Source organism: Nerophis ophidion, linkage group LG02 (assembly GCF_033978795.1).
Source record: "Nerophis ophidion isolate RoL-2023_Sa linkage group LG02, RoL_Noph_v1.0, whole genome shotgun sequence".
Taxonomy (NCBI): Eukaryota; Metazoa; Chordata; class Actinopteri; order Syngnathiformes; family Syngnathidae; genus Nerophis; species Nerophis ophidion.
The window spans coordinates 9,312,612-9,329,200 of NC_084612.1; the positions used below are offsets into that span (position 1 = coordinate 9,312,612).

The 16,589-nt window shown below is 38.4% G+C and overlaps 1 protein-coding gene across 1 annotated transcript; it reads right to left on the reverse strand.

Moving 5' to 3' along the window:
- Positions 1-2,499: 2,499 nt before the first annotated feature.
- Positions 2,500-16,279, reverse strand: aktip (akt interacting protein). The gene is made up of 10 exons (XM_061877177.1): positions 16,122-16,279; positions 12,449-12,590; positions 10,786-10,994; positions 10,608-10,672; positions 10,406-10,506; positions 8,195-8,283; positions 8,021-8,119; positions 6,737-6,844; positions 6,596-6,656; positions 2,500-3,464 (listed from the first exon to the last, which is right to left on the reverse strand). The coding sequence occupies exons 2-10, from the start codon at positions 12,488-12,490 to the stop codon at positions 3,357-3,359; spliced, it is 882 nt and encodes a 293-aa protein (XP_061733161.1). The 5' UTR covers positions 12,491-12,590; positions 16,122-16,279; the 3' UTR covers positions 2,500-3,356.
- Between the last annotated feature and the right edge of the window lie 310 nt (positions 16,280-16,589).

Consider the following 16,589-nt stretch of genomic DNA (forward strand, 5'->3'; position numbering starts at 1 on the left):
GACCTACTGCAAAAAAAGCTTGTCAAAGATCTATTTTTGCAATAGGTTCCTGGTCTGATGAAAGTCCTGAGCCAGAGAGAGATCATGTCCACTGTTTTTAAAAAGGACATACTACCAAAAAAAAAAAAAGACGGGTTCAACCTCAATGACAGGAGAGCTCCACCGTTTTTGGGAACATACTGCAAAACAGCTAGTTGAAGAACCTTTAAATGACAGGAGCATTCCGGTGTTTTTGAGAACTTTTTGCAAATAAGTTGGTCAAAGATCCTTTGTGTGACAAATACTTTGCTGTTTTTGAGAACCTATTTCAAAAATCGAGTCAAAAATCCTTTAAATGGCAGAACACTGCTGTTTTTAAGTACCTACACAAAAAAGTTAAGTCCCAGATGTCACGGCTTTGAGGACCTACTGCAAAAAAAACTAGTCAAAGATCTATTTTAGCAGTATGTTCCTGGTCTGGTGAAAGTCCTGAGCCAGAGAGAGATCATGTCCACTGTTTTTAAAAAGGACATACCACCAAAAAAATAAATAAGGCGAGTTCAACCTCTATGACAGGAGAGCTCCACTGTTTTTGGGAACATACTGCAAAACAGCTAGTTGAAGAACCTTTAAATGACAGGAGCATTCTGGTGTTTTTGAGAACTTTTTGCAAATAAGTTGGTCAAAGATCCTTTGTGTGACTAATACTTTGCTGTTTTTGAAAGCCTATCGCAAAAATCTAGTTAAAAATCCTTTAAATTGCAGAAACACTGCTGTTTTTAATAAACTACACAAAAAAGTTAAGTCCCAGATGTCACTGTTTTGGGGAACATACTCCAAAACAGCCAGTTGAAGAACCTTTAAATGACAGGAGCATTCTGGTGTTTTTGAGAACTTTTTGCAAATAAGTTGGTCAAAGATCCTTTGTGTGACAAATAATTAGCTGATTTTGAGAACCTATTGCAAAAATTTAGTCAAAAATCCTTTAAATGGCAGGAACGCTGCTGTTTTTAATAAACTACACAAAAAAGTTAAGTCCCAGATGTCACGGTTTTGGGGAATATACTCCAAAACAGCCAGTTGAAGAACCTTTAAATGACAGGAGCATTCTGGTATTTTTGAGAACTTTCTGCGAATAAGTTGGTCAAAGATCCTCTGTGTGACAAATAATTTGCTGTTTTTGAGAACCTATTGCAAAAATCTAGTCAAAAATCCTTTAAACGGCAGGAACGCTTCTGTTTTTAAGAACCTACACAAAAAGGTTAAGTCCCAGATGTCACTGTTTTGATGACCTACTGCAAAAAAAGCTAGTCAAAGATCTATTTTTGCAATAGGTTCCTGGTCTGATGAAAGTCCTGAGCCAGAGAGAGATCATGTCCACTGTTTTTAAAAAGGACATACTACCAAAAAAAAAAAAGACGGGTTCAACCTCAACGACAGGAGAGCTCCACCGTTTTTGGGAACATACTGCAAAACAGCTAGTTGAAGAACCTTTAAATGACAGGAGCATTCTGGTGTTTTTGAGAACTTTTTGCAAATAAGTTGGTCAAAGATCCTTTGTGTGACCAATACTTTGCTGTTTTGAGAGCCTACTGCAAAAATCTAGTTAAAAATAATTTAAATGGCAGGAACACTGCTGTTTTTAAGAAACTACATAAAAAAGTTAAGTCCCAGATGTCACTGTTTTGGGGAACATACTGCAAAACAGCCAGTTCAAAAACCTTTAAATGACAGGAGCATTCTTGTGTTTTTGAGAACTTTTTGCGAAAAAGTTGGTCAAAGATCCTTTGTGTGACAAATACTTTGCTGTTTTGAGAGCCTATTGCAAAAATCTAGTTAAAATCCTTTAAATTGCAGGAACGCTGCTGTTTTTAAGAACCTACACAAAAAATTTAAGTCCCAGATGTGACTGTTTTGATGACCTACTGCACAAAAGCTATTCAAAGATCTATTTTTGCAGTAGGTTCCTGGTCTTATGAAAGCATTGAGCCAGAGAGAGATCATGTCCACTGTTTTAAAAAAAGGACCTACTACCAAAAAAAAAACCAAAAAAAAAAGTAGGTTCAACTTCTACGACAGGAGAGCTCCACCGTTTTTCGGAACATACTACAAAACAGACAGTTTTAGAACCTTTAAATGACAGCATTCTGGTGTTTTTGAGAACTTGTTGCAAATAAGTTGGTCAAAGATCCTCTATATGACAAATATTTTGCTGTTTTTGATAACCTATTGCAAAAATCAAGTAAATCATTATTTAAATGACAGGAACGCTGCAGTTTTTAAGAAACTACACAAAAAAGTTAAGTCCCAGATGTCACTGTACTGGGGAACCTATTGCAAAATAGTCAGTTGAAGAACATTTAAATGACAGCAATACTGCTGTTTTTGAGGACCTACTGCAAAAAAGGCTAGTCAAAGATCCTCTATTTGACAGAAGCACTCTGCTGTTTTTGAGGACCTACTGCATACAAAGACTGTTTAACATACAGGAGTGTAATGAAAGTCAGTGGTGGAAACAAATTCCAAGAGTATTAAATAATTATTTTATTGTCGTCAAAAGAAAGCATTGACAGATGGTGGCAGTGATGTCATTCACACTCAATAGAAAGTATCTGTGGTGACCACTGAACAGAAGTCAAATGAAACAGTCTGATGGGAGACTAAATGACAGAAACTGGTTTGTTCTTTCGCAGAGATTATAAATAGATCCAGCAGCTTTTAGCACCATCTTAATATTCTTACACCGTCATATACAGGGAGTTAATTTGGAAGAGTGGAAAAGAGAAATACATGTGATTATCATTTGGGACCATGAGTAAATCAGGACTTATTAGGACTGAAAATGGGGAACAAATCAGCGTAAAGATTGCACGCTTTACTCAAATCAAACCTTCACCGACGCAAGCATTATTTACATAAAGATCCTTTAATTAGATGATCACCAAATTAAAACCAAACCGTAATAAAAGACTAATTAACTTCTGCAATATACATATGACGAACTGTAAGACAATGGTTTGCACGTCGTTAAAAGTAATTCTGATAAGAAAGAAATTAATAAAAATGTCGCTTCGATGGACAGGTTGGAGGTCGTCGCCCCAGCTGTGTTTGACATTCCTGGTCTGATGAAAGTCCTGAGCCAGAGAGAGATCATGTCCACTGCACTCAAATCTACTCAACATGGAGACATCCATTTGTCATCTTTGACTTGCAAACTTTCTTTTCCATAAGCTAAAGCTGTTGGCGGGCGAAGCTTTTAAAGCTGAGCAATAAATAAGATAATGCTCTTTTTCTTCTTCTCCGAAAAGGAAACCAGCTCACGGACATTGATTTGGGAAGGGGATGCAGGTGCTTCCCTCTAGTGGCTGAGCGCAGGTTCAGCTCCGAGGAGGACTGTCGTCTTTGCTGAAGGGCTGCGTTGAGCCTGGTTTGACCCAAGACAGGCCTGAGCCCTGCGTTCCCTTATGGTGATCCTCAGGTCGTCTCTGGAGGGAAATCGGTCACGTAAAAAAAGTGGTCTGGCTATAAAAAATACCAACGGTTATAAAATAGTTATCTGGAAAAGCCAATTGATGGCTTTAAACACCTGGGTCGGTTTCTCTTCTGTTTCTTCTTACAAAGTTTAATAATAAAGCATCGCAAACTAAGAGAGTGCTCATTGGTTGCAAGAATGTAAAGAAAGAGGTTTACAGTATTGACTAGTGAGCACTACCTTCAGTCAAACATAAGACAACCCATTTGGAAAAATGTTTTTTTCAAGACAAAAATCAAGTACAAAAAGAGGATGACGCTTAATAGCTATGAGATAAGTGGTATTTGTAGCTGCTCAGAAGTTTTTGGACAGCTTTTTCAATTGATTATTATCACCTAAAGGGAAACTAGTTTTTTTTTTAAATTATGCCTGTCATTTACAATCTCTATGTAAGACCATACGTTTTTCTTTTATGCATTGTAATTAGTAAAATACAGCAAGTACGACAAGGCAGCCAATCGGACTAATCTGTTGGGCCCTGTAAAAAAAGCACCAACCATTTTCCATTTAAATGTTGTGACCAGAGTATAAACAATATTGTTATTATAAGCATAGTGGAGAGGAACTACTTTCAGCGGCGCCGTGATTTCACCACTATTGACATACTGAGCCGGTGAGCTTCTGCATCGCCTCAATGTAAGTAAAAGTTCATTATAAATCATGCCTCGCACTTGTGTAGTAGTAAAAGGATGTGGCCGTAAACTGAGAAGTTGGTCAACTTTGACAGCCAACTCAGAACCAGAGATGGCGAGAAAGATTCAAACAGTTTGGATCACCTTTTATTGTTTTTTTTTTTTTTCAACCTAGTGAGGTATAAGAATACTTCTTCATCTAAAGAGGAGAACATATAAAGAACCCATCAGTCGACATCCCAGTGAGAGCAGACATTGTACAGTAAGTGATGTTTTATTATGTTCGTAGTTTGCATTTCTTGTTTAGGATCTGTTTATCACACAGCTTCTAAAACTTGTAGTTCATCCTTTCATCCAGGCTTAAAAATATAATTTGCTGGGTCATCATTTGTTCCAAAGCAGTAGTCGTTGGCGCTGATAAAGTGTCATGATTAGCAGTAGTTACTGGAAAAAAATAGCGAACGTTGTGATGTGTTAAATTAATACACCGCTGTAAGTTTAAAATGAGCAAAATAAGTAAATTTCACATGTTTTTATGAACGTTCCTGTCACTACATTACATATATATTTACAGCGTAGGGTTGGGCGATATGGACCAAAACTGATATCCTACATAGGATATATAACAGTATTTAAAAAAAAAAAGTACAATGTTTAGTTTAAACTCATTATTTAACCACAAAAGTGATTTAATTACTAATAGAATTACTCTTTAATAAATGATGGAGACTTTTGGGTGTTTTTTATAGTGCTTTATAGGCTAAATAGAGCGGAATCCCATTACCTTCATTGTTTATTTACAAGTTAGAATGCATGAAATAAAAAATAAAAACATGTGTCTTGTCTCACGCAAGGATTGTGAATGATAGACAAAAATCCTAAAAAAGTGTAGTTCCCCTTTAAAAAATTAGCAGCATTACGCTTCCTTGTTTGTTTACCAATATCATGCAATCTTCTATCAGACGACATGTTCGGTAAATCCAATTTTTTAGGGTTAGGGTCAGATCAGACCGAGACCGGCGAACATGCTGGGCATCAGATTTACTTAGCATTCACGGCACCGCTTTTAATCATACACATCATTGGCACAAAAGCTGCACAGTTAAAAAAATGAATTATTTAGTCAAGTTTGATGTCCGGCATAGCTCGGTTGGTAGAGTGGCTGTGCCAGCAACTTGAGGGTTGCAGGTTCGATTCCCGTGCCAGCAACTTGAGGGTTGCAGGTTCGATTCCCGCTTGTGCCATCCTAGTTACTGCCGTTGTGTCCTTGGGCAAGACACTTTACCCACCTGCTCCCAGTGCCACCCACACTGGTTTAAATGTAACTTAGATATTGGGTTTCACTATGTAAAGCGCTTTGAGTCACTTGAGAAAAAGCGCTATATAAATATAATTCACTTCACTTCACATGTCGAAATGCACTTTTTCCCCAACAAACGCACGGATAAAGATACAAGAGTTGTATGAGTACCCACGCTTGACGGAATGAGGCAAACAAACAGTAACACAGGAATTGCACCAGACTTATATGATTTGTTAGATTTTGCACAATAGCGATGCAAAGTCATATCTATGGCATAATACACAGATTGTGATGTAGTTCTGTACACTGACTTGTCTCTAAAAGTGTCAGAAACATCACATGAATGGAGTTGGAAGTTTCCATATGTGAACTTGCGGAAGGATTGTTACTAGAGCTGCTGTCGACTAAGATTTTTATAGCAAAATCTGATTAATTAGACTTTGTTAATTTCTTCGAATCTATGGCTTTTTTTTCTAAAGAGAAACAAAGAGATGGTGATATACTGACTGAGTATACTGACTGGTCACTGGGTGTCAGTAACATCACATGGATGTGATCTAGCACGTACAGTATAAGAAAATATTTTAAAAAAGCACTTATGAAAGGAATACAGTCTTTCCTTAAACAGGAACAAACATAATTTTTATGCCTTTTTTTCACCTAAAAAATAATTTAAAAAATAACCATAGTTGAGATCCTCTGCTTGGGCGCGCAGCAAAATGAAGACATCAAACTTGACTAAATAAAAGTTATAACAAAGTTTCTGTATGTCAACCTGCTGAAGGATCATTATCCTTTGTAAGAAGAGAGCTAGACCTCCAGGACGAGGCAGTGCGTCTCAACCACACCCCTCTAAGTAGAAACATCCCCCCACACTATTAGTACAATACTGTGTGCAGACAAAATACTTTATATAATAAGCGATGTGGGAGGCCAGCTGATGTTACAAATGGGACATCACACCAAGTAGTACCGACCGCTTTGAGGAAGGCTGAGGAGACAGCTGGAACTAAGATTTATCTTTTACTCTCTAAATACTATTTGTCCGCACACATAAATCTCATAAAAAAATTAAAGACATGATGAAGAAACATTCTCCTAACACTACCAGTAAAAGATTTTTCTGTAGCCAGAAAGATAGCGACTTACTTTGTATGTGAACATTCGCTCCTTTGCTTCCTCGTGAACAGCTGGGTTCCATGGAGAAAAGCTGCAGCACAGATAGCATCAATTATTATCATGTACACAAACATAAATTAAAAGAAGCTGGCGACGGTTTAAAGAAGCCACCTTATTGCGTAGGGATCGTCTATCTTGGGCTGGTCAAACAGACGACTGTTGCATAGTTTCACATTGTCCACCACTTTGCTCTTGAACAACTGCACATCCTTCTCATAGCTGAGGACACAACAGTTTTAAAGAACTTGGATGGCATATGGTTAACATAATGCACAAGGCAAACAAACATGGACTCGCTGTAATGAAACAACTGGAAATACTGCAAGTGATGTATTTCATTGTCACTGTATGCATGTTTAAAATAACCTGACACCATCCAAAACAAGAGCTTTAAAAAATTTATAAGGATAAAAACTGAAATCCATATGAGGAGTAATGGAATTTACTGAGTGAGAACTTGGAGAACTGCACTTTTTTGTAAAAACGTTTTGCCTATCAGTCAAAATCCCTATGTGACACAAGAAGATTTGTTTCCTCTTTTTTTTTATGCATTCTAAATTGTAAAATATGACATTTACTCGACAGCAACAACATACCTAATGGCAGTCAACTATTCCGCCATCAAAGCCCTTGAAAAAAATATCCATAAATACGCCATTTACATGTCGTGACCAGAATATTAACCAAGTATTAGCAACATTGGTATACGCAGAGGAACCACTTTTAGTAACCCAGCACTGTGATCACCGAGATGTAACGAGTTCCTGCAGCTATTGACCTACTGAGCTGCTGCATCGCCTCGGAGTTGGTAATAGCTTGTGCTGTATTTAAAGTCATCCCTCACACCTGTACAATAGAAGGTTGTGGCCATAAGCCAAAAAGTTTGCGAACTTAACACTGAATTTAGACCCCAAGAAATCGGGATGGTAGGACAAGATGATCGTTTCTCACATTTTTTCTACCTAAGGAGTGAAGATTATGATTAAATTATTATTTAAAAGGAGGTCTTGTGCTGAAAGATATAAACATCCCATCAGTCAGCATCTCAGTGAGAGCAGACGTTGGACAGTAGGGGATTATTTTTAGATTGAATCCCAATTGCTTGGATTGTTAGCCACCCATTGATAGCCTTTATTTACATTTTAGAAATCCATAAAAAAAGAAAGACGTAGGATTTTAAATGATAGGCAAAAATATAAAAAGCGCAGTTCCTCTTTAAGCAAAAACCTGTTGGAAGCTTTTTTCCATTTTAGGTTAAATTAATAGCAGTTTGCCCAACTATTGGAGTTGTAAGCATTCAAGACATGAAACAATTATACCAATTAGTGGCATTTAGTTGAAATATTTTTGACTGTGAGAAGTTATTTTGAGGAGGTGATTATTTTGGAAACTCACAGCACAGCAGCTTCTGGGTTGAAGGGTTCTGTTGTGTTGATCTTGTAGAAAATGGTACGTGCATACATGAGGACTTGCCAGATGTGGTTGTGATTTCGCCTGCAATGAACACATGGCATGTGTCGTCGGTGTTGTATTTACTGCACTTGTGTAAAAAGGAGATAATTACAGTACCTCCATTTGGTGAAAGCTCTTTTAACATCAAGCTCGCCAGACACGGGGTCGACGAGCGGGTGGAAGACTGGCATATCAAACACCAATTTCTGTAATATAGTATTTAAGCAATTTTTGTAAAAGGGATCTAAATATGTGCAAGGGATTAATTCATATTTTAGTCAAATGGAGACATATGACAAAACATTTCAGTTAAGCAGGCATCAAATCATCAGATGTTTTGTTTCTTCAAGTTGCTCCAAAATCAGCCTGAATGAGTTAAAACGTGTGGGAAATCATAAAAGATTGTTGTCATTGAAGTAGTGTTGCTTTGACATTTTACAGTGCATTTGTGACAGTTAAGTATATAATAATGTGGCGCCAATCACCATTGAATTGTTAAAGTTAACTGTTATTGTTATAGTTGAGGGGGATTGATTATTTTGACACATGTATGACATTTTAGAATGTTAGTGTCACAATCAGACGCTAATGCTAATGCTAATCAGAGCGTGGTGGCCGAGCCGATGACAGTGATGCTGGAACCATGAGGTCCGTTGTTGTTGTTTTCCATCTGTGTAAACAATCTTTGTGCTGTGTTTCCCTTTTATGCAGATGACACGGTCATATATTGTTCATCCCCTGCTGTAGCACAAACCTCTGAGCTCCTGCAGTCTGCTTTTGATGTTGTTCAGTCCCAGCTGACTAAATTGACCAGTGCTAAATGCAGACAAATCTAAAAGGTTATGTTATTTTCAAAATGGCAAACAACTGCCATTAAACATTCTAAAAACATAAACTGTTCATAGGGTTGAACTTGAAATGGTCACGAAATAAAAGTACATAGGGATTGTTATTAATGAGAATTTATCTTTTAAATTACACATAGAAAAACTTCTTGCTAAACTTAATTTTTTTTTCTTTAAAAACAAGTCCTGTTTTTCCAACAAGTTATGAAACGCTTGATTCTGAACACTTATATGTCTTTGCTAGATAATGAAAACTTACTTTTTATGAGTACACCCGAAACATAATTGAAAACACTGGATACTGTATATCACTGTGCCTTACGTTTTATTACCAGTTTTGGCAACCTTTTTTATATACTATATAAAACACTTCTTGGTCTGGGTCCCCCCTATTTATGTTATTTTATGTGTAGAGACTCGAGACGCTACACTTTAAGGTCACCGGAACTGACCACTTTGGGTGAATTTCAGAGCATTTTTTAAAGGGATCGAGAAGCTGTTTCTTTCTATTTGACAACTACTGCTGTAAATGTTCAATTTAACACCTCTATTTAATTAATCAGTCTTCCACAGTTTAGGGGTGTATGGTTTGCAAATAGCTAGGGCTGTAGGCAACCTCCTCAGGTATTTTATTAATCCCACAAGATGGCCGAAGCTTCATTTGCAGTATCACAAGTAGTCGGCATTAGAGATATAACATTATGAAAATTTCCTACCACAAATACCATGACCAAAACACCACGGTTATCAATACCATTGCGGAAGTGTTAAATATGCTCAAAAAGTAAATGTACACACACTTTTGACCAAGCTATTTAAAAAAAAATATATATAAAAAAAATTAATTAGACAAAGTTAGAAAACCCACTATTTTCCAAGTTTTGTGTTTTTTACGCTTCACTGATAGTGTTTTAGTCTTTGACTTTTATCTGTTTTAATTGCTAAGCGTTATTGTTTTAAATATTGGGTTGTTATTTAGCACTTTTAAGATGTATTTAATTTAAAAGTGCACAACAAATACAATCTAATTTTTATTATTTCTGGCGGGCCTTGAAACACCTAAAAACACCTCTGTCTCGTATTCTTCAGAGTGTAAAACAGTCACTATGTCCTAAGTGAACGTAGTTTATAGGTTCAATGTGCACTATAAAATACCTTAGTCCCTCAATGTGTGTTTGTATACTTTTAGAGTCGGGTACGTTGTTATTTGAATGGGGAAAGAGGTTAAAGTTTCTAGTTTTCATGTCAGCATTTAAGCGAGCGAGCTAGCTGGTGTCAGTCTGTCCATGAGTTTATCATAGTGCAGTTATTAGTCACGGTTTTTCAATACATTAATTACAGTAATAACCAACAAGTTTCACCACGTTTATCGTAAATAGGTTTGTTAAATCCCGAGTCTAGCAGCTTTATTTACCGCTTTAAATGAGGCCAATGCTACTCAGCTATTGGTATAAAATTCAACTGAATGTAAAGCACCACTCACTGGACAATCGCCATCTGGATAGTTATCTGGGATATACACAGTGAATTTGAAGACTCCATCCTGGTACAAGCCGTGTCTGATGAATATGACCCCAAACCACACTAACAGGGGGAGACGGAAAATGTTAGCGGCGCAAACTCAAAGTGGGTAATAGAGTCAGTGACCAATTTCCACATTCCAAAAGTGAGAAATCAATACTCACTTAGTGCCGACTTGTAAGACGGCTGCACATAAATTCCTGGGAGTTTCTGCTTAACCACGAGTGTGCTGCAGGTCACATGACAATCAAGTTAAAACCATTTGAAATGCATGCAACCAGGCTTTCCTTCAGCAGTGAGTCAAATTGATTTTGTAAGGGTCACACAGACGCCGCTACATACAACTCAGCAAGCAGAGAGTACTCCAAGTAAAAGGGTCCGTAGGGTGCATGTGGGCCGTTGGCAGACTGGGCCGGGCTGCCCATGCCTGTGGGCTTGGTGACGGCGGTGGCATTCTTAGGGATGGCTGGAAGCTGCTTCTTGATGAACGGCACCCGGGGTGGGCTGGGTCTCTGCTCCCCCTGTCCGCCCTGGTCCTCGCTGTCAGGTCTCTGCAAAATAACAGCTGACATCTCAGAATGGGGGCGCTCAGGGTGGGGTCGACATGTGCTTTGACAATCTTCTCAGGTTACAGTACACCTCGTCGAGATGAAGTCAAAAGACACAAGTGCCCCGATAAAACGGGGAGGAAAATGTCACCGTAGACGTTTATAACTGCACAGAAGGGAATCTACCAGGAAGTTTTAATGATTACAATCAACATTTGGAAAGAAGGCCCGCTGTGTATTTTGGAGGCCATGCCTGTCTCATGAAACTCTGCGAGCACCTAAGGATGAACTGTGTTCTGCTTTTGATAAATTGTGGGGAATTGGAAAATGGTACAGATTTTTTAACTCTTGGCTGCTAAAGCCCCAAATTTACACCTCATTACTTATACTGAAAATTTCATTAACTAATTAAAAAAAATAGATTTAGCTGCCTTAATACTAATTTGACTTCTCCTTAATGTTCAAGCCGCTGTTTGCAACCTTTACAAGGATGCTTAGAGGTTGCTAACTTTCCAATGTGTTTAAAGTAGGCATGTAACGGTATCAAATCTCACGGTACGAAATTATTAAAGCCACGAGACAACATTATCGTGGTTTATGTCCAAAAGAAAGTTAATATAAAATGAAGTGGCAGGAATACTTACAAATAAACACAATTGCTCTATAATTGAAGACAAACAATGCTTAAATTTGAGACATTAGTGATTTAGGGCTATATAAGTAAACATTGATTGATTGATTGATTGAAATGTTCTAATCATATTCATGAGTACATCCAATACAGGCCAAACGTTTGGACACACCTTCTCCTCATTCATTAAGTTTTCTTTATTTTCATGACTATGAATGAAGACATGTGTACTTATGTACTTTACAAAAAAGGTGAAATAACTGAAAACATGCTTTATATTCTAGTCTCTTCAAAAAGCCACATTTTGCTCTGATTACTGCTTTGCACACTCATGGCATTCTTACAATGAGCTTAAACCATACCAGTGAAGTGAAAACCATTTCAGAGGACTACCTCTTGAATCTCAGCGAGAGAATGCCAAGAGTGTTCAAAAGAAATAATCAGAGCAAAGGATGGCTATTTTGAAGAATCTAGAATACAAAACATGTTTTCAGTTATTTCACCTTTTTTTTTTTTTCAAGTACATTACTCCACATGTGTTTATTCATAGTTTTGGCCTGCATTGTATATGTATTTTTAAGTGCAAAGAATTGTGCAGAGACATTCACTTTTTCAAGCAAAAAAGAAATACATTTAGTATTAGTTAATTAAATAATTAACTAGTATATTATGAGCAACTTGTTGTTTGCTTATTTTCATGTAATCTTTGACCAATTAATCTAAATGTGACAAAACCAATAAATTGAAAAAAGTTTTTAAGATAGTATTAGCTATTTTCATCCATCCAATTCATACCACTTGTCCCTTCTTTTCTTGAATACTTTACCTTTCGACTTGTATTGGCTGACATGCTCCAGAAGGGGTTCATTACACATGAAGAGGTTCAGTGCTGTGCTCCCCTTTTTCTCCCTTTACGTAGGTCCCATGTCAAGTGCTTTCCAGGACATACATTCACAAATGGTGTGGCTCTGCAGACAGAGAACATATAAACACTTAAACAGCTTGCATTGCATTTGTAGTTCTGTTATGTACCGATCGTATATATGGAAAAACTGGCATCTGTGCCTTTTATAGAATGTGTAGACGCATTTTTAAATTATATAAATATATTTTTTATTGCTGCTTTTAGTTTACGTATTAGATGCCTTTTACTGCATTAGCACAAGCACTGTTTTAATATTATAACCTTTTTTACTGTATTTTTTTGTTTTCTTTTATGTACTGTATGTGATTGTATGTCTACTTGGACGTTGGCGCCTGCAATACAGCTTGATTGATTTATTCTTGCCACAAAACAGTTTGCAGTACTACTACTAATGATCTGAACTACATTGGGTTGACCTAGAATCACATTTTGTATTTTAACAATTGGGTTAAAATGTTAGTGTAAAATGAAGGGGCAGGAATAATTAGAAATAAACACACTTGCTGTATAATTGAAGACAGACAAAATGCTAAAATGTTCTAATCATATTCATTACTACATACAGTACAGGCCAAAAGTTTGGACACACCTTCACCTCATTCAATGCGTTTTCTTTATTTTCATGACTATTTACATTGTAGATTGTCACTGAAGGCATCAAAACAATGAAAGAACACGTTTTACATTCTGTTTTTTTTTTCTCCCAAAATAGCCATCCTTTGCTCTGATAACTGTTTTGCACACTCTTAGCATTCTCTCGATGAGCTAAAACCACACCTGTAAAGTGCAAACTATTTCAGGTGACTACCTCTTGAAAGAATGCCAGGAGTGCTTTCCAGGACATACATTCACAAATGAGGTGGCTCTGCAGACAGACAACCTATAAACACTTAAGCAGCTTGCATTGCATTTGTAGTTGTTAGGTACCAATCGTATATATGGAAACACTGGCAACTGTGCCTTTTATAGAATGTGTAGACGCATTTTTAAAGTATAATACATATATATATATTTTTTTTTATATTGCTGCTTTTATTTATTTGATGCCTTTTACTGAATATGCACAATCACTGTTTTAATATTAAATGATAATATGTTGTACTTTGAAAATTGGGTTACAACATTATTGATGTTTTAGAACGCTAACAGCAATAAGAATATACGGTAAATGTCCTTAGCAGTCCTGGGTTCAATCCCGGACATGGGATCTTTCTGTGTGGAGTTTGCATGTTCTCCACGTGACTGCGTGGGTTCCCACCGGGTACTCCGGCTTCTTCCCACCTCCTAAGACATGCACCTGGGGATAAGTTGATTGGCAACACTAATTTGGCCCTCGTGTGTGAATGTGAGTGTGAATGTTGTCTGTCTGTATGTGTTGGCCCTGCGATGAGGTGGCGACTTATCCAGGGTGTACCCTGCCTTCCGCCCGAATGCAGCTGAGTTAGGCTCCAGCGACCCCCCACGACCCCGAACGGGACAAGCGGTAGAAAAATGGATGGATGGATATTTTTATTACTGGTTTTATTTATTTATTAGATGCCTTTTACTGAATATGCACAAGCACTGTTTTAATATTATTTGATAATGCCTTTTTTACTGTATTTTTTTGTTTTCTCTTATGTACTGTATTATCTTCGACCCTACTCTCTCGTTTGAGTCACACATTAAGAATGTTACTAAAACGGCCTTCTTTCATCTCTGTAATATCGCTAAAATTTGCTCCATTCTGTCCACTAGTGACGCCGAGATCATTATCCATGCGTTTGTTACGTCTCGTCTCGATTATTGTAGCGTATTATTTTCGGGTCTCCCCATGTCTAGCATTAAAAGATTACAGTTGGTAGGAAATGCGGCTGCTAGACTTTTGACAAGAACAAGAAAGTTTAATTATATTATGCCTATACTGGCTCACCAGCACTGGCTTTGTGTGCACTTAACATGTGACTTTAAGGTTTTACTACTTACGTATAAAATACTACACGGCTACTATACTACATTCCCAGAGCCCAAAAAAAGTCTGCGGGCTATAGAGCGTTTTCCGTCTGGGCTCCAGTACTCTGGAAACCCTCCCGGTAACAGTTTGAGATGCTACCTCAGTAGAAGCAGTTAAGTCTCACCTTAAAACTCATTTGTATATTCTAGCCTTTAAATGGACCCCCTTTTTAGACCAGTTGATCTGCAGTTTATTTTCTTTTTCTCCTCTCTCTCACTCTCCCTTGTGGAGGGGGTCCGGTCCGGTGGCCATGGATGAAGTACTGGCTGTCCAGAGTCGGGACCCAGGATGGACCGCTCGCCTGTGTATCGGCTTGGGACATCTTTGCGCTGCTGATCCGCCTCCGCTTGCGATGGTTACCTGCTGGCTCCACTTTAGACTGGGCTCTCGCTACTGTGTTGGATCCACTTTGGACTGGACTCTCACGGTTGTGTTGGATCCACTAAGGATTTAACTTTCACAGTATCATGTTAGACCCGCTTGACATCCATTGCTTTCGGTCCCCTGGGGGGGTTGCCCACATATGCGGTCTTTTCCAAGTTTTCTCATACTCATCATTGTCACTGTCACCGACGTCCCACTGGGGTGAGTTTTCCTTGCCCTTATGTGGGCTCTACCGAGGATGTCGTTGTGGTTTGTGCAGCCCTTTGAAACACTGGTGATTTAGGGCCACATAAATAAACATTGATTGATTGATGGGCTTCACAGTGAGAGAGGGGTTAGTGCGTCTGCCTCACAATACGAAGGTCCTCAGTAGTCCTGGGTTCAATCCTGGGCTCGGGATCTTTCTGTGTGGAGTTTGCATGTTCTCCCCGTGAATGCCTGGGTTCCCTCTGGGTACTCCGGCTTCCTCCCACCTCCAAAGACATGCACCTGGGGATAGGTTGATTGGCAACACTAAATTGGCCCTAGTGTGTGAATGTGAGTGTGAATGTTGTCTGTCTATCTGTCTGTAATGAGGTGGCGACTTGTCCAGGGTGTAAGCACCTTCCGCCCGATTGTAGCTGAGATAGGCACCAGCGCCCCTGCGACCCCAAAGGGAATAAGCGGTAGAAAATGGATGGGTTGATGGATGATTGATTGATACTGTCAGTATTAGTATTAGCGTCACATGTACTTTAAACAATTGGGTTACATCATTATTCATGTTTTAGAAGGCTAACAGCAATAAGAATACACGTTAAATAATTTTAAATGGGTTGTTAACTGCATAGCGTATATGACAAGGTAATTTAGTGTCATTAGCCTTGCTAGCTTTAGGGTTGCCTTACACTGGCAGGTTAGCCATTGCGACGTGGATAACTTTATACCAAACATACGTGGAAGTTAACTTTAATAGCGAGCGTAGCGTTAATTTCTTTAAATGACTTGTTCAACTTCAATATAAGGATTTTGTCAACAAGCTGACGTAACCTCACCTGCTTCCTTGCCTGACTGAACCCAACCTTTAACATTAGCATTAGCAACGCAGACTTAGCGTCGATGACAACTTCAACACGCCTCAAATTTAACAAGTTCGGCTTCCGAAAAGATTAAACACACTCCCCCAAAACCTACGGTAACGTCAAAAAATGTATTTACCTCAGCTTAAGTGTGGCAAAAGTTCTTCTGCTCGTCCTCGCCTGGGTGTAAACACGACTAGCTGACCAGCGGCCGTGCAGCCAAACACTTTGACAGCCCGAGCTCAATCTAACCCCGCTAGAGGGGCGGGTCTCTCTGTCACCGCGCCATTTCATTGGTCCTTTGGAGAAGACGTCTTTGGTCTGTGATTGGCCATAATTCAGTCACGTGAGAAACGAGGAATTGAGGACTTGACGTGGCTGCAGCGGCGACGTGTGGAAGAAGTGTGGAAGAAACATAAAAAAAGGTACATTTTTGTACAAACACACACCCAGAAGTCATTAAATTTTTGAATATGTGATAAAAAACAATTATAACATCCTTATTTCATATCGGTTTCACATGTAATCTAATGAAAGTGGGGTGAAAAAAGGATAGCAAATGACTCAGTCAATCAATCAATCGATCAATGTTTATTTATATAGCCCT

Bases quoted from the DNA above. Each gene is read 5' to 3' on its own strand.
- aktip (XM_061877177.1), bottom strand. From the start codon at position 12,490: ATGAACCCCTTCTGGAGCATGTCAGCCAATACAAGTCGAAAG. The intron at 10,995-12,448 runs GTAAAGTATTCA...GTTATTTTGCAG, and splicing joins CAGCCAATACAAGTCGAAAG to AGACCTGACAGCGAGGACCA. The intron at 10,507-10,607 runs GTGAGTATTGAT...TCCCCCTGTTAG, and splicing joins GTCTTACAAGTCGGCACTAA to TGTGGTTTGGGGTCATATTC.